At 40.2% G+C, this 24,989-nt stretch overlaps 1 protein-coding gene across 1 annotated transcript in view; it reads right to left on the bottom strand.

The window, feature by feature from the left end:
- Nucleotides 1-681: 681 nt before the first annotated feature.
- FLVCR1 (FLVCR choline and heme transporter 1) overlaps nt 682-24,989 on the bottom strand; it is an 88,686-nt gene continuing 64,378 nt past the window's right edge. Inside the window, exons 8-10 of the mRNA XM_073628399.1 lie at nt 23,025-23,136; nt 16,376-16,443; nt 682-7,969 (exon numbers count right to left, since the gene is read on the bottom strand). Of these exons, the coding sequence (XP_073484500.1) occupies nt 7,910-7,969; nt 16,376-16,443; nt 23,025-23,136 (240 nt within the window). The 3' untranslated portion in view covers nt 682-7,909. The remainder of the gene's footprint in view (nt 7,970-16,375; nt 16,444-23,024; nt 23,137-24,989) is intronic.

The following is a 24,989-nucleotide window of genomic DNA, read 5'->3' on the forward strand; positions in this document are numbered from 1 at the left end:
GACTCAAACAAAGTGAAATATAAAATATGAAATGAAATATGAAATGCACACATGTGCATGTGAGAAAAGAAAAATCATAAGACAGTCCAAATAATCATCTATGCCCTGATGTCACATATGACTAAACACATTGGGCGGAGCTAACGTAAGTAACATTGCCACACCTATTTGGACTGGTAACCTTGTGAAGCATTTTTTGGAAATGTTATATATACAAAGCGCATATTTGTTTTATCCACATTAGTAGTATTCTTACCTTGAAGCGCAATAAAGTTTTTAGTTCATTTTACACTATGTGGATTCTTCCATTTTGATTTCATGTGGAATTTCGTGCATTATGTGGTTGCCATTGATTAAAAAATTAGTTTCTGGAAGAATGGTCAAACATTCTCATAGACATTCTCCTAAACCTTGTGGACAGCCTTCCCAGAAGAGTTGAAGCTGTTATAGCTGCAAAGGTTGGGCCAACTCAATATTGAACCCTATGGACTAAGACTGGGATGTCATTAAAGTTCATGTGTGTGTAAAGGCAGGCGTTCCAATACTTTTGACATAATAGTTTAATATGGGCCTAGGATTCAGGAGCTTCCAAGGCGCACAGAAAACCAGCTGAGGATTGACATGCATATCTAACACTATTGTTTGTTTCAGCTCCTAAGCCTAATAATGGAAACTGCACAGTTTCTTTACAAAAAAAAGCATTTTTATTTTACCATTGTGTACATTTACAAAACAGCAACACTGCAGGAGAAACACAGTGATTGTATGCCAGTTCTGGCTGCACGATTGAAACAGAAAAACTATGAATTGTTTGGCTCTGGTTTCTATTTTGTACAAAAAAAAAATTACAACACTGAAAACAGAAGAGCTTTACCTTTCAGGTACAGAAAAAAATGAATTTCGTAAGACTTAAATAAACACATTCAACAGAAGACTGCCAAAAAAGAAATAAAAGAAGGAGTATACAGCAGTTGTGAAAAATGTATTGTTTCTTGCCCACTGAAGTTAAAAAAAATATTCTAAAGCAGTGAATGAGACATTCACTGTAGGTGTATCTTCCTAGTGCATGTAATACTGACACATCATCACACACATAGGTTGGACTTGATGGACTTGTCTTTTTTCAACCTCACCTACTATTTAACTATGTGTTTTAAATGACAGCGATTGATTCATTGGAATGTTGGGTGAATGCTCCATTCATTGCTTCATAAACATACCTCTAATGCCGCGTACACACGACCGGTCTTTCCGTCAGAATAAACTCTGAAGGACTGACGGAGTTCCGCTGAAACTGTCTTGCCTACACACGATCAGACCAAAGTCCGACCGTCTAGAACACCATGACGTACAACACTTACGACGGGACTAGAAAAAGGAAGTTCAATAGCGAGTAGCCAATAGCTTCCGTCTCGTACTTGCTTCAGAGCATGCGTCGTTTTTGGTCCGTCGGAACAGCATACAGACAAGCAGTTTTTCCGATAGCAACTGATCCCGTCGGATAGATTTAAAATATGTTCTATTTCTAGGTCCGTCAGAATTTTCAGAAAAAAAAGTCAGATGAGGCCCACACACGATCGGAATGTCTGATGAAACGATTTCCTGCCGGAAAGTCCGACCGTGTGTACGCGGCATAACAGTGCCCTTACAAAAGGCATCAAGATCGGCCCATAACAAATACCTGGGTCATCATTCACCTTCTCTGGCTCCAACTAGCTGCGGTTCTCCATCCATCGCTATGAAAAATTGGAGGTTACCAGTGCACACTGCAAAGTCAGCGCTGGTCCGCAAATTAGCGTTCCAGGAATTTATTTTTGTGCAATTTTGGTCCATCAATCTGCTAACATGCGGTGCGTCCTCTGGTAACCTTTAGGGCCAAGTTACACCAGTGCGTTGATCTGCGTTTTAGCGCAGATCAATGCACAGATCAAAACCTCAGGATTAGACAGGCATTGCTTCAAGTGGAGTCAAAAAATCACATGACTTGCAAGTCGCACAAGTGTGAAAGGAGCCTTGATCTACTACCCAAAGCAGCATCAGAAATGTTTAAATATAAAAAAAAAAAAAAATCAAACCTAACCAATATATTATAATGCCAAAAAAGTATACAAAACCTTGTACAAAGCGCCAGTATAACACGCCAATAAACAATGAAGGTCGTACAACGCCATGTGAAAGAAAAACTCCAGTTGTGGAAAAATAAAAATGTACATAAATATAGATTTGCTTCTCAATGGAAGATAGGGGAATGAAATGTTTCTCAGTACATCACTGAGACTGATCATCTGATCATAACAGGCAGGCCCCTCCCACCTGATATGGACTCAAAATATAGAGGGCAGAAGCAGGTTAGAGCGTCAATAAATATTTGCTAAAAATAAATGAAATGTTGACAAGGTGACATAAAATTGATTTTTTTTTAAAGCCAAGGCCATCTGAACCACCAACCAAAATGATCAGTTTGGTTAACCATAGCAATTACACATACATATTATATACACACATATATATATATATATATATACATATATAGATCTATATATATCTATATATATAGATCTATATAGATATATATATATCTATATATATCTATATATATAGATAGATATATATATATAATTATTTTTTTTTAAATGAACAATCCATTGCCAAGGTCCTTAAAGTGGAACTTCACTCTCTTGATCGACATTGGCTATTTTAGTCCATATGCTGCTAGTTTTAGGAAATAGATAGAGAAGTATATAATATTTACTTGATTTAAAAACTTTATTACATTTCTTCAACTACTTCCTGGTTTCCAGGCCTAGGCAAATGATGTCATACATCCCAGGAGTCTTCAGGAGAGGAGGAGGGGTTTCTCAGCTAAGCACACCCTCCTGTCTACAAGCCTGAGCGAAAAGCAGATGGATTCCAGGAAGTAAATGCTACCTGAACCATCTGCCCTTACTCAAGATGGCCACAACCAGAAATGTTAAGGGGGTGATTTCTCAGTAAAACAAAACATGGAGACATGAATATATGGGCAAGTTTGCTTTGAATATTAAAAATGAATTAAATTGTGTTTTTGGTTTGTGGTGTTTAGATGCTGTGTAGCTCCTTTTTAAGCAGTAGTTTGTCCCAGGCTCCCCACAAAGCTATAAAGACGTGTCCCTTTTCTGAAGCTTGACGCCACTCAATTTTAAAAATCGGCATTTTGGAGGATTCAATGAGGGAGGGTGACCACATCACTTGGCTTTGTAAGGGGAGCAGCATTACTGCCAATTTTGGTAATCATATCATCTCTAAAAAGCCAGGATTGGATTTGATTTACCCACAGCCATGCAGAACAACTATATCCCTTTTGGTTGGCGTTATCCTTTAAACAAAGACTTGCTTTCCTGGGTCTTAGTTAATAAAGTAAAATCACACTACCTAGAAAAATAAAAAAATTCCTTAAAACCATTTAAAAAAATTAAAATTTTTCTGTAGCTGTGGTTGAATATTTGAACCCTTTGGAAGAAAAAAAAAAAACACAGAAACCTTTACAAATCCCTTTGACCTACAAATACATACAAACATCAGAAGCTGCCAAAAACCTTCTGCATTCACTGGATGCAGATAATTGTACTTTTCACAACAGTGTCTCTTATGCAACAATTAGGAAAAACAACTAAACACATACAGAGAGTAAAATCTACGAATAGGATTCGGTGAACAAAAAAAAGTTCTTTAACGTGTGGCCGTCAGCCAGCGGTGGGCTTTATTACAGCTCCTGGTCACTGTGTCCAATTGGGAGTCAGTAAGATGGGCTCCTGATCATGTGATCACCGTGACAGCTAATCAAAGTAATCACATGATCCGGAAGCCCAGGAAATCCCTTCAGCTTAAGAACCCCCTAAAGAACTATCAGGAGCTGGAGGTATAGGGTTAAAGCATTTGTAAAGCAATTCATTTATTTTTTTTATTTTTTTATAGAACAAGCTTGTTATACTTACCTGCTCTCTGCAATGGTTCTGCACAAAGTAGGCACAATCCTCCTCTTCTCAGGTCCTCCGCTGGCGCTCCTGCCCCACCCCCGATGCATAGTGCCCCCACAGCAAGCTGCTTTCTCTGGGGGCACTCTTGCATGCTTGCTCCCGAGCCGCCTCTGTGTGTCAATGAGACACACAGAGCACAGCTCAGCCCCACCCCACCCTCACTGGCTGTAATTAACAGCAGCAGGAGCCAATGTCTTTGCTGCTGTGTCTCAGGCAATGAGGGAGAGACCTGGGAGAGCTTCTGCTCTCGTGGACATCACTGGATCGGGAACAGGTAAGTATTAGAGGGTGCTGAGGGGGGAGCTGCACACTGGAGGTTTTTACTTTCATGCATAGAATGCATGATGGTAAAAAAAAACTTCAGCCTTTAGAACCACTTTAACTCAGTCCTCCGTGAACATCTATGGTGAGGCTCATAAAAACAGAGCCTCCTTATGGCCACCACATTCAAAGTGCACATCACAGGAAATCAGGTTTTTTTTAAAAAAAAACAGCAATTGTTACTCAGAGGTGCAACAACTGCGTCTCATCAGTAGGCTCTATACTGATACAGTGAACACACATCCGCATATTCTGACTGCAGCTATTTCTGCAGTCCAGTATGGCTTGGCGTAACTGCAGCCATGATTGTCATACTTCCAATAAAAATGGGAATTGGGGGAGTGGAGCAACCAATTGCCTTTGGAGTTGGTGGAAACAGAAGATACAATGTCAGAATATCCATAAATACATCAGTTTCAACATCATTCCACCTGTTACAGTAAAATACAGTTAACCTTCCAACAGGTATTATATACTTTTTAAAGTGCCCAAACTGTGACCTCATAGGCCAACTACAAATGACACAGAACAGTTTTATAGATGATATACATACAGGGATATTCCTATAGTAGCCAATCAGGTGGTTCTTTACATTTCAAAACCTGCATAGCAAAAATAACTGGAATCTGATTGGCTGCTTTTATGGAAACCTCTAGAGCATGTAAAACATTAATTATGTTTAACTAGATGCATATTTTTTGTATAATTACTTCATCTTAAAAGCATACCTTCCATGCAAATTATAAGGTTTGCTTCCCTGCCAGCCCTCCACAAACAAAATTAGCAGGAAAAAAAAAAAACACACACATTAAAAACAAAGATAAAAAAAAAAAAAAATAATAACCTCAGTACCAGCTTCTGGGAAGTACAGACTATGTCCCTATTCAATTCAAATACCAGAGCCTGTGTTGGCAGGGGCAGGGTTTTGCATATGTATGTATATAAATATGTTGTTCTTCTGAGGATTTTATGGCTACAATTAGGGCTACACCCCAAAACGCGTAAGCCCTGTATTATTTTGTGACACACCTGGGTTAATAAAATGTATTCATTGCGGAAGATCGAGCTGCTGGCTTTCCTTTATCTACTGGTTTGCTCGAGTGCTAGAAGGACACTACAAGTCAGTGCAGCAACCGCTCACTATCTCAGGAATTACTACAGGTGTTTTCTACTATATTTAGACTACGTCCCCAGGACTTACCGCTGCCTCCTGGGGCTCTAAAATCCACTAAATGCTGTTCAGCCCAATGCAGGAGTGCATTCTCAAAGGATTGTTAGTGACCACAAGGAAGCAGTGAGGGGTGATGGCACCTGCGCCTACCAGAAGCCAAGGCTGAGGTTATTAGTTTATTTCATTTCTTGTGAATCTTTATTTACAGCTTGTTTGTTGGGGCAATGGGAGACAGCAGGGAAACAAACCCGCCATTTACAATGAAAGGACTTTAAAGTGGAACTTTAAGTCAGAAAATTAATGATAGATCACTTCAGGCTGGCTCCCCTTTTGCAGGTGTAGCTATGTAAAACATTAAAAATAAGTGCCTATACTGTTTAAAATCCAGTAATATGCCGCCTCACCCAGCTCTGCACATGCTCAGTTGCTCTCTTTTTTTTTTTTTTTTATTTAAAATGTAGGGGCCAATCTGCAGCCCCTGCTGCTCAGGGGCTCTGGGCTTCAGCAAAATAGCACCCTCAGGCAAGAAGAACCAAAACAATGCCGGGGGGAAATTACAGCACACACATTTTGGCAACATAATTATTAACCACTTCCCGCCCAAGGGCGTCATATGATGTCCTGGACTGTCAGTGGCAGCTACAGGCCTCATTCAGATAGCCTTGTTTCCAGCCAGCTATTCTGTGCACCATAAGCATGATCATAGCGGCAGTTCCGCTGCTTGATCGTTCTTACATTCGATGGGAAGGAACATCCCCCCCACTGCTTCTCCAGGCTCTCCCGTGTCATCGGGGACCTGGAAAAAGAATCGCCCGCTGCTAGATGACGAGCATAGAGATGTCTGGTGACCAGATCGTCACCGGTCATCTCTATGACCGTCGGAAGCCCGGGCGCGACGTTATGACGTCACGTCCGGGCCGCGGATGTAAACAAAGCCGCGACTGCGGCTGGTAAGCATGAGAGCGTGAAGTTTTTTTTCAGATCTCATACTTTCCAGCCTGGAGGAGAGATGTGGGGTCTTATTGACCCCGCATCTCTCCATAAAGAGGCCTGTCACCAAATGATTCCTATTATAAGGGATTTTTACATTCCTTGTAATAGGAATAAAAAGTGATCAAACAAAAAAAAAAAAGTTGTAAAAGAAAGTAAAAATAAAAAAAATTAAAATAAAAAAAAAACGCCCTTGTCCCGGTAGCTCGCGCTCAGAAGAGAACGCACACCTTAGTCCCACCCACATATGTAAACGCCGTTCAAACTACACATGTGAGGTATCGCCACGTGCGTTAGAGCGCGAGCAACAATTCTAGCTCTAGACCTCCTCTGTAACTCTAAACATGTAACCTGTAAAAAATTTTAAAACGTCGTCTGGAGATTTTTAAGTATTGAAGTTAGGCGTCATTCCATGAGTGTCCGCAATTTTAAAGCGTGACACGTTAGGAATCTATTTACTTGGCGTAACATCATCTTTCACATTATACAAAAAAAGTGGGCTAACTTTACTGTTTTGTTATTCTTTAAAATGATGAAAATTTCCCCCCAAAAAAAAAACGTGTTTGAAAAATTGTTGCGCAAATACCGTGCGAGATAAAAAGTTGCAACGACTGCCATTTTATTGCCTAAGGTGTTTGCTAAATATATATATAAAATGTTTGGGGGTTCTGAGTAATTTTCTAGCAAAAAAAATGATGATTTTTACATGTAGGAGAGGAGTGCCAGAATAGGCCCAGTATTGAAGTGGTTAATGTGGAATGTATGTTCCTTGCTAAAGAGCATTATTTCTTATCAAATTGTTATGGGTAAAGTTCCACTTTAAATAGCTTAAATTACAAATTGACCTCATTTGTAAAAAAAATCCGTAAAACAATAACAGATAGCTCTCTCTCCTTGCAACCGTATAGAACAGACCTTTATTTAGCAAAGCTAAAGCTTCACTTTGAGGGGAATGTATAGGAGCAAGCTTATAAGTATAAGCTATGCAAGTCATATACAAAACTACTTATAGAGGACCCTGGATTGGAAATGCCCATTATGGTGGAAAGGGTAAACGTCACATCATAATAACTTACACTTGCAGTTTTAAGAAACATTTACAAATGAAGTCAATGACAAGGCAAGTCCCAACAGTAAACTACGATTCGGAAAATCGTATTATGATAGCCGGCACCATTTATACCTTAAAACACCTAAGGTAATCCTGGCGTGATTGCACTTTTACACCAAGTGAAATGAATTCCAGTAATGAACAAGTAAAAGACAGTAGAAGTGACTTTTCAGTCCAGTGCTACATTCATGAGCAGAAAACACACAACTGCTTTCAACCGTTACAAAATATGTCGTCTAATGTCTCTGTCACTCTCTCTGCAGTGCCACGGTGAGTCTTGCAGAAAATTTCCAGGCATATCTAGAGCTGTGTAGAGGACTGTATACTTGGGGCTGGTTCTACGGGGCTGTCCACAGGGACCTAAGGGGGAAAAAAAAAAAAAAGCATTCAACTGAGTATACAACAAACATGTAATTCTATTAACCACTTCAATACCAGGCATTTCACCCCCTTCCTGCCCTGGCCAATTTTCAACCTTCAGAGCTGTCGCACTTTGAATGATAATTACGCTGTCATGCAACACTGAACCCATATGACATTTTTATCTTCTTTTTCACACAAATCGAGCTTTCTTTTGGTGCTATTTAAAACACTGGGGTTTTTTTTGCCAAATAAACAAAAAAAAATGGCAAAATATTTTGAAAACAAACACGTTTCTGTTATTACATTTTGAAAATAATAATTTATTATTATAAATTTAGGCCAAAATGTATTCTGCTACACTTCTTTGGTGAAAATAACCCAGTAATATACAGTGTATATTAGTCTGTAGGAAAGTTATAGAGTCCACAAACTATGGAAAATATATATATATATATATATATATATATATATATATATAAATGAACATCAGGTGGGTTACCTTCTTATCTTAGTCCTTGTTCAATCAAAGCACCGTCAAGGTGGACTCCCAAAACTCCACCATAAATGATAGAAAAAACACATGGAACGATGCTTGATGCCAAAAAGTGTCCTTTTACTGAAAAGTTAATCCATTAATTGTTTCAAAATATAAGCAAGCCACTGTACAGTTCCGAGCACAACTCGCTCTTCGTCAGGCTTTTCAGGCTGTGTGTAAAAGGCTAAACCACACTGTGTTCCTTTATCCACACCCAGTCTGATACACACCTGTGTCACATAGTTAATTATCCTATACAAAACACCTAAAACCATTCCAAATTTAACCCTATTGAATAAACCTACTACCCTAAAACCATCCTAAATACCCCAATAGGGGATAATCTACAAGATAGGTTCATCATATTACATCTCAAATATCCTCATCATATCACTTATGAACCAATTATATTATCTCATTTAATTAGCTCGGTGTTTTGTAAATATTTCTCATGAATATACATATGTTGCTATTTCTATACATGTCTCAAGTTTCTTCATGGATTCCAGTTGATATTCTGCTATCTAGTATTTCCAACGGGAGCCTTTTGTGATCAATCTAAAGAAGATATAACATATTCAAAAATAGTCATACCTCTAATCAATCTTGTACTATAAATTTTTAAACAAACAGAAACAAATCATAGTCCCTGTTCATACCATCAGGGTACAGGGACTGTAATTTGTTGATCCACCAAACTTCACGTCTTTTTAGTTTCAAAATCCTATCACCCCCTCTTTTGTCATGGGGAATCTCTTCTAAAACCATAAAGCGTAGATCTGTGTCTTTGTGGCCCATTTCTGAGAAGTGACGCGATACAGGTAAACTTGATTGAGGATGTCTAATTGTACTACGGTGTTGTGCGATACGGTCTTTAATTTTTTGGGTGGTTTCCCCCACGTAAAGGAGATTACAGGGGCATGTGAGAATGTAAATTACATATGATGACTGACAGGTGTAAAAACCGTTAATGATTATTTTCTTATTAGTCCTAGGATGAGAAAAATTATTCCCTTTGATAACTAAATTGCATTGAATGCAATTGAGACAGGGGTAACAGCCTTTTCTTTTACTGCCAAGAAAGGTCATCTTTTTCTCATCCTGCCTCTCTGGTTTAAATTCGGATCGCACTAAGAGGTCGCGCAATGTTTTATTGCGCCGGTATGCCTTCATCGGAGTTGACTGAAACTCCTCTATATGAGGATAGGATCGTTTCAATATCGTCCAATGTTTTCTTAATACATTAAAGATCCTCTCGCTATAACTGTTAAACTGGAAGACAAATGGAATTCGAGGTTTGTCAACTGAGTATCTTTTCCTATTGGGAATTTCAATAGGATTCAAAATCCTATTTAATTCGTGTCGGATTATGTTTTCTGGGTAGCCCCGCTCCTTAAATTTGCAGCACATTTCATCTAATCTTTCATTTTTAACTATAGTATCACTCACTATTCGCGTCACTCTGAGAAGCTGGCTTCTGATAATAGAACTAAAGACATGAGGGGGATGATAGCTGTCATATCTCAATAGCTGATTCCTATCTGTAGGTTTCGTGTATATGTCAGTTTCAATCCGTCCCTGTTTTATATATGCCCGTATATCTAGAAAGGGGACCGAATCTCCACCAATATGAATCTTGAACTGGATCTCTGGTGAAATACTATTGATCATCTCATCAAACATTTTGAGTGATTCAATGTTGCCCCGCCATATGACAAAAATGTCATCTATATACCGCCACCAGGTGGCGCAATGTTCCCGAAACAGATCATTCACAAAAATATGTTTTTGCTCAAAATCATGCATAAATGAACAGGCATATGGCGGGGCAACATTAGAACCCATGGCTACCCCCGTCAATTGCACATAGTACCGGTCCTTAAAGAGAAAATAGTTATTATACAAAATCAATCTAAACAATTTCTCAAAAAAAATGATCTGAGCTTCTGAGTACTCCTGACATTTCCTAATTAGGCTTAGCGCTGCCTCAATGCCAGCCACATGAGGAATCGATGTATATAGACTTGTCACATCCCAAGTGACAAGGATATATTCATTCTGGATTTGTGGTAAGTCCCTGATTTTGGTCAGAAAGTCACCAGAGTCCTTGATGTAAGATGGGGTGGCCTTAACCAAGGGTGATAGTACTTTATCCAGTAACTTGGCCGTGGGTACAAAAATCGAATCCCTCCCCGATACAATCGGGCGTCCCGGTGGGGAATGTTTATCCTTATGGATCTTGGGGAGTATATACAAGACCGGAATGCGGGTATGTGTTGGTAACAAAAATTCGCATAAATCGTGTGAAATTAATCCTTCTTTAAATGCTGGTTTCACAATACTCTCCAAGATCTTTCTAATACTCCATGTGGGATCTGATTGTAGAGGTTTGTATACTGTATCGTCATCCAATTGTCGCCTGATCTCATTCTCATAAGCCTGGGGGTCCATAATGACTACCGAACCCCCTTTATCAGCAGGTTTGCAAATAATATCATTCCGTTTGGTTAATTCCCGTAATGTCACTCTTTCATGAGGGGACAGATTGTTAGGTACATGATCTTTAAAGTCCACTTGTTTCAACAAACGTTTCACATCTCGGGTAACCTCCTGTACAAACATCTCAACAGGGACATAAGTGGTAGGGGGGACGGATTTAGATTTCATTACCAGTCCTAGACTTTTACTGCTTAGTCTCCCTTCAGGTATGTCATTATGAACAAATGGTTTGTGAAGAAAATGGACCTTCCATCTAATATTGCGAAATAGGCGATACAGATCTTGATCTAACTGAAATGGATCTAGGTGACTTTTAGGACAGTAAGATAAACCACGGTTAAAAAGTCCTACCTCATCCGGTGAAAGGACCCGCCTGGAGATATTATGAACTAAGTCTCCCTTGGTCGGCCGCGGTTGCCTCGTGTACTGCGATATCTGTCGCAGTACACGAGGGCTAACCTTGGGCTAACCTTGGCCGAATACCATCGAGTACAACGAATCCCTAGAGGTCTGAGGGTACGTTTGGCCCCGACCCTATTCAGCGATAATGATGAGTTCAAGAGTACATTTATGCAAATTCTCAACAAATGTTCATTTGATCTAATGACTTTGACCATCTCATTCATACATAAGGAATTGGCTTCATTGTCGGAACAACTCACCAAGATTGAATCGGAATTGCGTACTGCGATGTCTCTGGAAGAGTTTAATAAATGTAAGGAGATGGCCGATGAAAGTATTAACAAGTATCGTTGTGAATTGGAGACCAGAAAACGCAGTAAATTTGATCGGGATATTGAAGATTATGAGAGGAACCAGGTGTACCGATGGCCACGTCCATACAACCGACGAGGTCGCAGCGACTATGGAAGCCATAGGAGAGAGATATCTGACAACTCTTCAGCCAATACAGATACCGATTCCTCATCCAATTTTTTACAAGCAGATCGCAGAGAACGGTCTACCACTCGGATGCAAACCAGGTCCCGCTACAACAGAGAAGAAAGCCACGACAGATATCGCAGTACACGAGGCAACCGCGGCCGACCAAGGGAGACTTAGTTCATAATATCTCCAGGCGGGTCCTTTCACCGGATGAGGTAGGACTTTTTAACCGTGGTTTATCTTACTGTCCTAAAAGTCACCTAGATCCATTTCAGTTAGATCAAGATCTGTATCGCCTATTTCGCAATATTAGATGGAAGGTCCATTTTCTTCACAAACCATTTGTTCATAATGACATACCTGAAGGGAGACTAAGCAGTAAAAGTCTAGGACTGGTAATGAAATCTAAATCCGTCCCCCCTACCACTTATGTCCCTGTTGAGATGTTTGTACAGGAGGTTACCCGAGATGTGAAACGTTTGTTGAAACAAGTGGACTTTAAAGATCATGTACCTAACAATCTGTCCCCTCATGAAAGAGTGACATTACGGGAATTAACCAAACGGAATGATATTATTTGCAAACCTGCTGATAAAGGGGGTTCGGTAGTCATTATGGACCCCCAGGCTTATGAGAATGAGATCAGGCGACAATTGGATGACGATACAGTATACAAACCTCTACAATCAGATCCCACATGGAGTATTAGAAAGATCTTGGAGAGTATTGTGAAACCAGCATTTAAAGAAGGATTAATTTCACACGATTTATGCGAATTTTTGTTACCAACACATACCCGCATTCCGGTCTTGTATATACTCCCCAAGATCCATAAGGATAAACATTCCCCACCGGGACGCCCGATTGTATCGGGGAGGGATTCGATTTTTGTACCCACGGCCAAGTTACTGGATAAAGTACTATCACCCTTGGTTAAGGCCACCCCATCTTACATCAAGGACTCTGGTGACTTTCTGACCAAAATCAGGGACTTACCACAAATCCAGAATGAATATATCCTTGTCACTTGGGATGTGACAAGTCTATATACATCGATTCCTCATGTGGCTGGCATTGAGGCAGCGCTAAGCCTAATTAGGAAATGTCAGGAGTACTCAGAAGCTCAGATCATTTTTTTTGAGAAATTGTTTAGATTGATTTTGTATAATAACTATTTTCTCTTTAAGGACCGGTACTATGTGCAATTGACGGGGGTAGCCATGGGTTCTAATGTTGCCCCGCCATATGCCTGTTCATTTATGCATGATTTTGAGCAAAAACATATTTTTGTGAATGATCTGTTTCGGGAACATTGCGCCACCTGGTGGCAGTATATAGATGACATTTTTGTCATATGGCGGGGCAACATTGAATCACTCAAAATGTTTGATGAGATGATCAATAGTATTTCACCAGAGATCCAGTTCAAGATTCATATTGGTGGAGATTCGGTCCCCTTTCTAGATATACGGGCATATATAAAACAGGGACGGATTGAAACTGACATATACACGAAACCTACAGATAGGAATCAGCTATTGAGATATGACAGCTATCATCCCCCTCATGTCTTTAGTTCTATTATCAGAAGCCAGCTTCTCAGAGTGACGCGAATAGTGAGTGATACTATAGTTAAAAATGAAAGATTAGATGAAATGTGCTGCAAATTTAAGGAGCGGGGCTACCCAGAAAACATAATCCGACACGAATTAAATAGGATTTTGAATCCTATTGAAATTCCCAATAGGAAAAGATACTCAGTTGACAAACCTCGAATTCCATTTGTCTTCCAGTTTAACAGTTATAGCGAGAGGATCTTTAATGTATTAAGAAAACATTGGACGATATTGAAACGATCCTATCCTCATATAGAGGAGTTTCAGTCAACTCCGATGAAGGCATACCGGCACAATAAAACATTGCGCGACCTCTTAGTGCGATCCGAATTTAAACCAGAGAGGCAGGATGAGAAAAAGATGACCTTTCTTGGCAGTAAAAGAAAAGGCTGTTACCCCTGTCTCAATTGCATTCAATGCAATTTAGTTATCAAAGGGAATAATTTTTCTCATCCTAGGACTAATAAGAAAAATAATCATTAACGGTTTTTACACCTGTCAGTCATCATATGTAATTTACATTCTCACATGCCCCTGTAATCTCCTTTACGTGGGGGAAACCACCCAAAAAATTAAAGACCGTATCGCACAACACCGTAGTACAATTAGACATCCTCAATCAAGTTTACCTGTATCGCGTCACTTCTCAGAAATGGGCCACAAAGACACAGATCTACGCTTTATGGTTTTAGAAGAGATTCCCCATGACAAAAGAGGGGGTGATAGGATTTTGAAACTAAAAAGACGTGAAGTTTGGTGGATCAACAAATTACAGTCCCTGTACCCTGATGGTATGAACAGGGACTATGATTTGTTTCTGTTTGTTTAAAAATTTATAGTACAAGATTGATTAGAGGTATGACTATTTTTGAATATGTTATATCTTCTTTAGATTGATCACAAAAGGCTCCCGTTGGAAATACTAGATAGCAGAATATCAACTGGAATCCATGAAGAAACTTGAGACATGTATAGAAATAGCAACATATGTATATTCATGAGAAATATTTACAAAACACCGAGCTAATTAAATGAGATAATATAATTGGTTCATAAGTGATATGATGAGGATATTTGAGATGTAATATGATGAACCTATCTTGTAGATTATCCCCTATTGGGGTATTTAGGATGGTTTTAGGGTAGTAGGTTTATTCAATAGGGTTAAATTTGGAATGGTTTTAGGTGTTTTGTATAGGATAATTAACTATGTGACACAGGTGTGTATCAGACTGGGTGTGGATAAAGGAACACAGTGTGGTTTAGCCTTTTACACACAGCCTGAAAAGCCTGACGAAGAGCGAGTTGTGCTCGGAACTGTACAGTGGCTTGCTTATATTTTGAAACAATTAATGGATTAACTTTTCAGTAAAAGGACACTTTTTGGCATCAAGCATCGTTCCATGTGTTTTTTCTATATATATATATATATATATATATATATATATATATATATATATATATATATATATATATATATATATATATATATATATCTCTATCAGAAAATCGATCAATCCTGATGTACTGTGCCTATCTCATCTTTTGAAATCTGCAAACACCAGGACCGTACAAATACCACCCAAATTAACCCTTTTAGGAACAGTCCAAGGTATTTATTAAGAGGCATGGCAAGTTTTTTAAGGTTGCAATTTTTTGGAAAATTAATAGAAAAAAAAAAAGTTTTCTCCTTTTCCATACTCTCACCAGTGCAGTAAATCTTCATCATATAACTGGTATGGCGGTGAGCAGGGACACTGACTGACGATAGTAAAAAAAAAAAAAAAAAATTATTCAATTTTATTACATTTTTTCTTTTTTTTTACATTTTTTTTTTAACACGGTGACCAGAGTAGTACAGTGTTACCATAGTAAGTGATCAGGATTTTTTTTCCTTTTTACACACATTGTGAAGGTTTATACCAGTGAATTTCACTGGTATAAGCAATCATTTTTACAGAATGAAACTAATTAATTCACTGTTTACTATTGTGATTAGCCACAGCTAATCAAAAGGTACAGATGGGCTGTGCTTGGCCCAGTCTACACCATGTGATCACTGTGACCAATCACAGCTAAGAACACAATTGTACACAATGAATGGCATGAAAGGAGGCCATCCATTATGTAGAATTGTTATCTGCTGTGATTAGATGGTATCAGGAGGGGGCCAGTACATTGATCGATACATTGATCAGTCATTGGCTGTGGACACAGCCAGTGACAGATCGTGCCGGAGCATGGCCCGTGGAGGGGGGGGGGGGGGTTTCGGGAGGATGTCACATGACATCCACCCAGAATGATGAATATCCTGCCCAGCCATCATTTTACAATAATATGCTGAACGGGAAGTGGTTAAACAACACCTTTTAATTCTAAAGGTGATTACTATGCAAATTACAGAAAACATAAACTGGCCATAAATGACTGTTTGTTTTCGATCAGCCAGTGGGCCAATTAAAAAAAAAAAAAAGGGTTCCTCCATCCACATAAGCAAGGTTGATAGAGGAATCCTCCCTGCTAGGACATTATATTCTGTTAGTGGGACTCCTCCACTGTCAGAATACAATGATCAGCAGCTTCAGCTGATTGGATGCAGTCACTGATCGTCAAACGCTTTCCAACATTTCCGATCAACTTCTGTCCAATGGGGGTGGCCATACATGGACTGAAATTTCAGCTGGACCCTGCTGAACCAGCCAAATTTCGATCGGTCTATGGCTAGCTTTAGGCAACCAATCAGACTTTAGGATTACTGTTCACCTAAGTAACTTAATAAACCTGAATGGTGATCATAGGTTACTCCACATTGCATATCATTTCATTACCTATAGAATATGCCTGGTTATGTAATAAAGGTACACTTACGGCCTTGACTTCGGACTTCGTGATTCCAACATTTATATTGTGTCTCCTTAGGTCTGATTTGATAAGAGCTGCAAAGGTAACACAGAATAACAAAATGACAAAGCTATAAAGACGTACAATGAGATAGGAATAGTCACGTAACAATGTTCACAGGGATCATCTGCCCTGAGGCAAAAAACATATCAGCTGTGCAGTATAACCATTATAGATTATCAACTATTAATTCCAAACCTTTGGACTAAAGCCGATTACTTTATCCACATTTTCCTAGGCAGAAGATGAGTGTGCATTTATTATATATACGGTACTGTGCAAAGGTTTAAAGGCAGGTGTGAAAATTAGAATGCTTTCACAAATATATATTTCAATTGTGTATTTTTATTAATTTACAAAATGCAAAGTAAGCGAACAAAAGAAAAATCTAAATCAAATCAGTATTTGGTGTGACCACCCTTTGGCTTCAAACCAGCATCAATTCTTACACTTCCACAAAGTCAGGGGTTTTGTAGGATTAGAGTCAGGTGTATGTTTAACCAATTATACCAAGCAGGTGCTAATGATCATCAATTTCATATGTAGGTTGCAACACAGTCATTAAGTGAAACGGCTGTATAAGAGGCTTAAAACTGGGTGAGGAACAGCCAAACTCTGCTACTAAGGTGAGGTTGTGAAAGACAGTTTCAGGTCTCAGGTCATACACCATGGCAGGACTGAGTACAGCAACAAAAACACAAGGTAGTTACTGAATCAGCAAGTTCTCTCCCAAGCAAAGATTTCAAAGCAGACCGAGGTTTCAAGATGTGTCGTTTCTTGCTCTTTTGAAGAAGCACAGAGAAATGGGAAATGTTCAGGACCAAAGACACAGTTATCAGGCAAGAAAACTTAAAGTGTTTTTTTGCCCCAACACTTCATATTCCCGATATGTGCCTACTGTACCATGTACGTATGAGAAAGTATCCTGTTCTCTTTGTATTGCTTCTTTCATGTGAAACCATCGGTGTTCCTGCCAGTCCCTCTGCTTTCCTGTTAAAAACTGACCACACTAAGCAGATCACACCATGGTCGCTTCTCTAGCTATGCTGGGAACTCATTCGGCTCTCATCCAATGATCAGACTTGTCCTGACATGCCCCACTGCACAGCCTTTCACTGAAAAGCTCAGTGTGCTGCTACTTCTCCTCCAGCTCTTATGCAGCTGAGAACAGGAGGGAATGTGATTATTTATTAAAAAAAAAAAAGGGAAAAAAGGTTTTTTTTTTGTTTTTTTATATCCATACAAAATGGGTTTTTTTCATTTATATTTTAAACTGAATGGGTTGTTTTACAAGGTGATCATTTACAATCATTTTAATGCAGCAGATGAAAGACACATCACGCTTACTTCCCTTTGACATTGGAAGATGTCCAGCAGTGCCATCAGCACAGAATAGGTGGAAACCAGTAGGACCCAGGTACACCCATCTACTGTCCTGAGAAGTCTGGCCAGAAGTGGTGTTCATGAAAGAATTGCAACCAAAAAGGCCTACCTCCGACATGGAAACAAGGCTAAGCGACTCAATTGTGCACGAAAACATAGGAACTGAGGTGCAGAAAAATGGCAGCGGGTGCTCCGGACTGATGTCAAATGCTCAAATATTTGGCTGTAGCAGGAGGCAGTTTGTTAATGAATGGCTGGAGAACGGTACAATAATGAGTGTCTAAAGGTAACAGTGAAGCATGGTGGAGGTTCCTTGCAAGTTTGGGGCTGCATTTCTGTAAATGGAGTTGGAGATTTGGTCAGGATCAATGGTGTCCTCAATATTATGAAATACAGACAGATATTAATGCATCATGCCATATCATCAAGGAGGCGTGTGATTTGCCCAAAATTTATTCTGAGCAGGACAACAACCCCAAACATACAGCCAATGTCATTAAGAACTATCTTCCACGTAAAGAACAACAAGGAGTCATGTAAATGATGGTTTGGCCCCCACAGAGCCATGATCTCAACAACATGGAGTCTGACTGGGATTACATGAAAACACAGAAGGATTTCAGGCAGCCTACAACCACAGAAGATCACAGAATTGGTTAGTTCTCCATGATGTTTGGGACAACCTACCTGCCGAGTTCCTTCAAAAACTCTGTGCAAGTCTACCTAGAAGAATTGATGCTGTTTTGAAGGCAAAGGGCGGTCACACCAAATATTAAATTTGATTTGGATTTCTCTTCTGTTCACTTTCCATTTTGTTAATTGATAAAAATAAAAAAAAAAAAACTTAAGTCCATTTCTGAAAGCATTTATTTACGGCATTTTTTACACCTGCCTAAAAGTCTAAATGTATTTATTTATTTTACATACAAAGAATCTAGGTTAAAATTACATATAGTCTTTGTCTGAATTGTACCTTCTATTCATTACACGGAATAAAAAGAATTCCTGCTTTTTACTTTTTTCAAGTTTTGTAGCATGAAAGATTAGACCCTCTGCCAGGTGTTTACTGTTGTATGTCTCCCACTGGGATGATTTCCCCTCACTTCCTGTCCTGGAGACAAGACAGGAAATGAGAATCAATCTCTCCAGAGTGAGGGGAAAAGCCATCTCAACAGGAATCCTCAGAGAGATTTCATCTCCGCTCCTGTTCTGGGGAAAACTGTAAAATGTATAGATTTTCCCTTATCCTATCCTGATGACACGGTCATGTGAATATGCACCTCCCAAACCGGGACAGATTTCAATAAAAAAGAAAAAAAAAAGCAGATGAAAGTTCCAACTCTTCCCCAAACTAAAGAATAGGTTTTGACTGGAGTTGTGCCCTTCAGTGACTCGGGTCAGCAGAGCGACCAGCGGAGGGACCCATTATTTCACCAGCCTGAGAAGTTCAAACGTTATTAAACCAAAAACCAAATATGCAATATATTGCAGTTTACCAATCATTAAATGTGGTGGCTGCATTTGTTTTCTTTTTTTAAGCTTTTTTCCCTCTGTTTTCACCTGGTGATCTGGTCAGTAACACACCTCCTGTATTAGAGTGCCCCTGCTCTGGATGAAGGAGCACAGGCGGCACCTTTAGACAGCAGCATTGTCACCAACACTAACATATTGAAGTGCCCATTAGCGATGCCAGTCAGTGCTGCCCATCAATGCCCATCACTGCTGTCAATGCCCATCAGTAATGCCCATCAGTGTCACCCATCAATGCCCATCAGTACCACCTACCCGTGCTGCCTATCAGTGCCGCCTATCAGTGCCCACCGGTGCCACCTAACAGTGCGGCATATTAGTGCCTCCTCATCAGTGTCTCCTCATCAATGCCCACCAGTTCAGCCTATCAGTGACCATCAGTGCTGCCTCATCAGAGCACATCAGTGAAGGCGAAAAATTGCTTAGTTACAAAATTTACTGACAGAAAAAAAAATTTCAAAATTTTTGGTCTTTTTTTTTTTGTAAAAAATTAAAAAACCCAGCAGTGATTAAATACCACCAAAAGAAAGCTCTATTTGTGTGAAGAAAATGATAAAAAAAAATTGTCTGGGTACAGTGTTGCATGACCGCGCAATTGTCATTCAAAGTGCGACAGCGCTGAAAGCTGAAAAATGGCCTGGGCAGGAAGGGGGTGTAAGTGCCCGGTAGGCAAGTGGTTAATACTACTTTAAAAAGAATAGGTGAACTTTCAACAAACAGGCTGATGGACAGGCAAGTTTAATGCCACAGACTGGTCACGCCACATGTTCTGACCCCCTAACAGGGTTACTTTAACCACTTCCCCCCTTCCTGCCCAGGACAATTTTCAGCTTTCAGCGCTGTCGCACTTTGAATGACAATTGCGCGTTCATACAACACTGTACCCAAAGTAAATTTTTATCCTTTTCTTCCCACAAATAGAACTTTCTTTTGGTGGTATTTGATCACCACTGAGGTTTTTTATTTTTTTGCTAAACTAAGACAGAAATTTGTGGAAAAAAAAAGTTCTTTGTTGTAAAATTTTGTTTTCTCTTTCACTGATGGGCACTGATGAGGTGGCACTAATATGTAGAATTAATCGGCACTGATGAGGAGGTACTGACAGACATTACTGGTGGGCACTGTTTGGTACTTTGATGAGCACTAATTGGGTGGGCAGTGATTGGCATTGTGGTGGGCACCTCTGATGGGGGCTGTGCTGATAATTAATGTGATTATCAGTGCACATTGGAAAGCACTTCATGGTTCATGCTGTGATCAGCTGTGATTGGTCACAGATTTCTTTACCACGATCGGAGATGTGGTGTGTCGGAGTGACACACCACCGATCTCCTTGCTGGGTGCCCCCCGCAGGCGCACGATGGCTTGTTATCCTGCTGGAGATCATATGACGCCCAGTCAGGATAACTGAACCACTTCCCGGCCGTCATTCTGCTACAGGCTGGGTGGGAATTGCTTAAAGGAAGAATGATTTAAAGGTCACAAGAGATTCAGACAAGAAAAAGACAATTCCATAGCTCAACTCACCAACCAGTCTGCTGACCAACCAAATTTACCTGTCTAACCGTATGTTAAAGGCAGGGGTTTAGTTAGCACACATTTGCAAACGCATGTGAAAGCTGCAAGGCCTCGTCAAGGCACCCTGTATTACTTGCAGTCCTAACACTAAATTTATAAGTGTCTCCACAGTGGAAGCACATGCATTGAATGGATAGGTGTGAGACAGGTGAGCCAGGAGGCCGCCCTAGCCCCCTTAAAGGGACAGGACACACACTGGACACCCAGCAATAGCAGCAGAGGCGTCCAGTGTGTCCCCGACCCAAATATACAAACGGTAACAAGACACTGGTCACCGCCCACACCCATAACTGGCCTTCACAGTAAGGAGCACATGGAGGGCATATACATACAAGAAAAAGACAATTCCATAGCTCAACTCACCAACCAGTCTACAAGAGATTCAGGCAGTTCTGAAAGCAAAGGAGGTCCTACACTACACACAGGAGTGTATCTAATAGAGTATCTAGATAATTCTGACTAAACCCCCCATGGGGGTGCATTAGAGTGTGTGGATTGGTGGAGACATGTAGGCTGAGGCTGCTCTTTATCGCTTATTCACCTGGGCTGGTCGGGAGCAGCGGCAATCCTTTCCTAGTACTTATATTTACTAACACCCTGGATTGGTATTAGGAAAAGTCTACACCCCATGTTCTGGGGCACAGGGGTATTAGGGATGCACAAAAATTTCAACGGCCGAAACATATTGGCTGAAAATGGTAAAAACGCATGCGAATTTGCCGCTATTTTGCCACAATTGAACTGTGCATATGGTGTGTTTTTCATAGGTCATGCGACTCAAAATCCACATAAAAAAAACACAACACGGGTGCGTTATCGATGTGTTCTTGATGCATTTTCAATGCATTTCAACTGGGAGGTGCATTTTTGGTGCAGTTTTTTTTTTTAATTCACCAAAATTGCAGCAAGCAGGATTTTAGTCTGGATTCACCCTGATGCAATCCGAATGGGTGCGATTCTGTGGATTTTTGCTGGAGTTCAGTGCGATTTTGCGTTGTGATTTGTGCTAAAGACTGGACGAATGTAATGTGATTTTAATGCGTCGTCGGATGGAATTGGATGCAGCAGCGATTTCTTTTCAGGCCAGATGTGTAGTCGCACACATCTGAACACAAGATACGATTTCAGTGTGGTTTCCACTGATGTCTACGGAGAGGAAAATTGCACCGCACTGCAGTAAACTCGGATAGGAACCTTTTAGTTGCTGCATTGCATTCACATCGCAATACATAGATATGAACAACTATTATTGAACACAATGTGTTTTTGGACAACATGCAAATCTATGCTTTTTGTAATGCATCAAATTCATAACAAATTGGCATCAGTGTGAACTGGCAATTAACATCACAACGAAAGCGCAACCAACCAGTGCGAAGAAATACATAGAATTTAAAAAGATACATTTTTCTTAAACCTTTCTTTAGCTAAAAGGTGCCAATAGAGGCTGACAAATTCATATTAATTTAAATTCATGATATTAATTAAAAAGTCAAATATAATACAATTAGATCAGTTTTCCGGCCAAGTGCATCCTGCATTTTCGGTACCAAAATTTCCATTTGGTGCACCTCTTATGCCGCGTACACACAATCGGATTTCTCTTCGGAAAAAGATATGATGGCTTTTCAGACGGAATTCTGCTCAAGTTTGCCTTGCATACACACGGTCACGCAAAAGTTTGCTGAAATTACGACCATCAAGAACGAGGGGACGTACAACACTACGACGAGCTGAGAAAATGAAGTTCAATGCTTTCGAGAATGCATCGAATTGTTTCCGAGCATGCGTAGGAATTTTGCAAGTCGGAATTGCCACAGATGATCGCATTTTCGGATAGGAACTTTTGCCGACCGAAAAATTGAGAGCATGCTCTCAATCTTTTGTTGGCTGGAATTCCGCCAGCAAAAGACCGATAGAGCATACACGCGGTCGCGTTTTCCGACGAAAAACTCTCATCGGTCTTTTGTGGGCCGAAATTCCGATCGTGTGTACGCGGCATAACAGATATGCTTGCACCTCTACTTTGAGCGGCACCAAAAGCAATCAACCATGTAGCAGTAAGGACATGGTTTTCTTTATCATTAATAAATACTGTAAACATTATTATGGGATTTGTGCCTACCTGTTAAAATGATTCCCACAAACATCCAGACACAGAGGAAAATATTCCCAGCTTGAGGACTGTAGTCTGTTATCAGCTTTCCCTGAGCCAGGGTGAATAAAATTCCAAATATCTGGAAAAGAGGGTAGAATCACACCGAGAAACAATAAAGATCGCTACATAGCTACACAATATTCATATCTGCATTCAACTTCTCGTCTTGTAAAAAAAAAAAAAAATGTTTTGGAGCATTTATACTGATATTGGAGCATCAATCAGAATTCTGGTAAGAATTTGAAAGTATATGCTAGGGTAAAAGTATAGAAGTGAAAAAAAAAATCAGTATATATCTGTGATCCACAAATCCAGTATGCTCTTAATGGGCTGACAACACAGTGCCTTTTCTGCACTGACATACCAACCAATGTTGTCAGCCTGCCTGCAGGACTACAAAACTGATTTTTTTTCCCTTTGTGAGCAATTTATGCAAAATCCCTGCTTCATTCACCACAAGCCTCTGAATATTAATTGTGGTCATTGCGCTGTCTGATTTCCCTAACTGATTTGCAAACACAATCCCGTACATAACATCAGCCCTGGCACGGCTGGCACTATGGGATTAGTCAGTCTAAATGCTTTCAATAACAGAACAGAATAGTAATTAGTTATTTAAAAACAAAAAAATAATGTTATAAATACCTGATCTGTTGCAGTGGATTTGCACAGAGTGGCCTGGATCCTCCTCTTCTCAGGTCCCTATTCGCTGCTCCTGGCGAGTGCCCCCACAACAAGCAGCTTGCTATGGGGGCACCCTGAGTCGAGCTGCAGCTCCGTGTATCTGTTCAAACATGGAGCTGCAGTTTGGCCCTGCCCCTCTCTCTCCTGACTGGCTAACTGACTTTGACAGCAGCGGGAGCCAATGGCACCGCTGCTGTGTCTAAGCCGATCAGGAGGGAGAGTCCTGGGCGGCCGAGGAACTCGTGGACATCGCTGGATAGAGATGGGGCTCAGGTAAGTATTAGGGGGGCTGCTACACACAGAAGGCTTTTTATCTTAATGCATAGAAAGCATTAAGATTAAAAAAAACCTTCTGACTTTACAACCACTTTAAGTGAACTGGTTAATGAAAACATATTAACCACTTTAATACTGAGCACTTTCACCCCCTTCCTGCGCAGGCCAATTTTCAGATTTCGGCATTTTTAAATGACAAACTTTAAATGACAATTGCGCAGTCATGCTACACTGTACCCAAATGAATTATTTTTTTTGAGACAGAGCTTTATTTTGGTGGTGTTTAATCACCACAGTTTTTTTTAATTTTTGCTAAACAAACAAAAAAACTAAATTTTTCTTTGTTTCTGTTCTAAAATTTGGCAAAGGAGTACTTTTTTTTTTTTTTTTTACTGATGGGCGCTGAGTGTAAATAATGTACTCACTGTGTACAGTGAGACTTGACAGTTATCGTCCTCCTTTCCCCATAGAGAGACAGCATGTGAGGAAAGGAATGCCAATAACCGGCAAGTCTGTTTACATGTGACCAGCTGTGATTGGACACAGTTGATCACTTGATTGGCCCTTTAACATGATCTGTGATCAGCTGTGTCCAAATGATACCACGGTCACAGGGCAAGCCTGATGCGCGCACATGGGAGTCCATCCACGGACGTCCTCCCAGAACTGGAGAGCCGCACTGTAGCTGTCTTTCGGCTAAAGCGTGGTCGGGAAGCAGTTAAAGTGGTTATAAACCCTTACAATCCACTTTTTGCTACAGGTAAGCCTATAAGGCGGCTTACCTGTAGCTACCCCGGATATCTTCTAAGCCTGCACTGTTTAGGAGATATCCCGTGTATCTGCATGTGCCAACGTCATCGGCACATGTGCACTGAAGCAATGGCACGTACGTGTCATTTGCTTCAGTGAGTGTGCCGCTACGTGACATCATCGTGGCTCTGGCCAATCACAGCGCCGGAGCTGCGATACCCG

Source organism: Aquarana catesbeiana, linkage group LG04 (genome assembly GCF_042186555.1).
Source record: "Aquarana catesbeiana isolate 2022-GZ linkage group LG04, ASM4218655v1, whole genome shotgun sequence".
Lineage (NCBI taxonomy): Eukaryota > Metazoa > Chordata > Amphibia > Anura > Ranidae > Aquarana > Aquarana catesbeiana.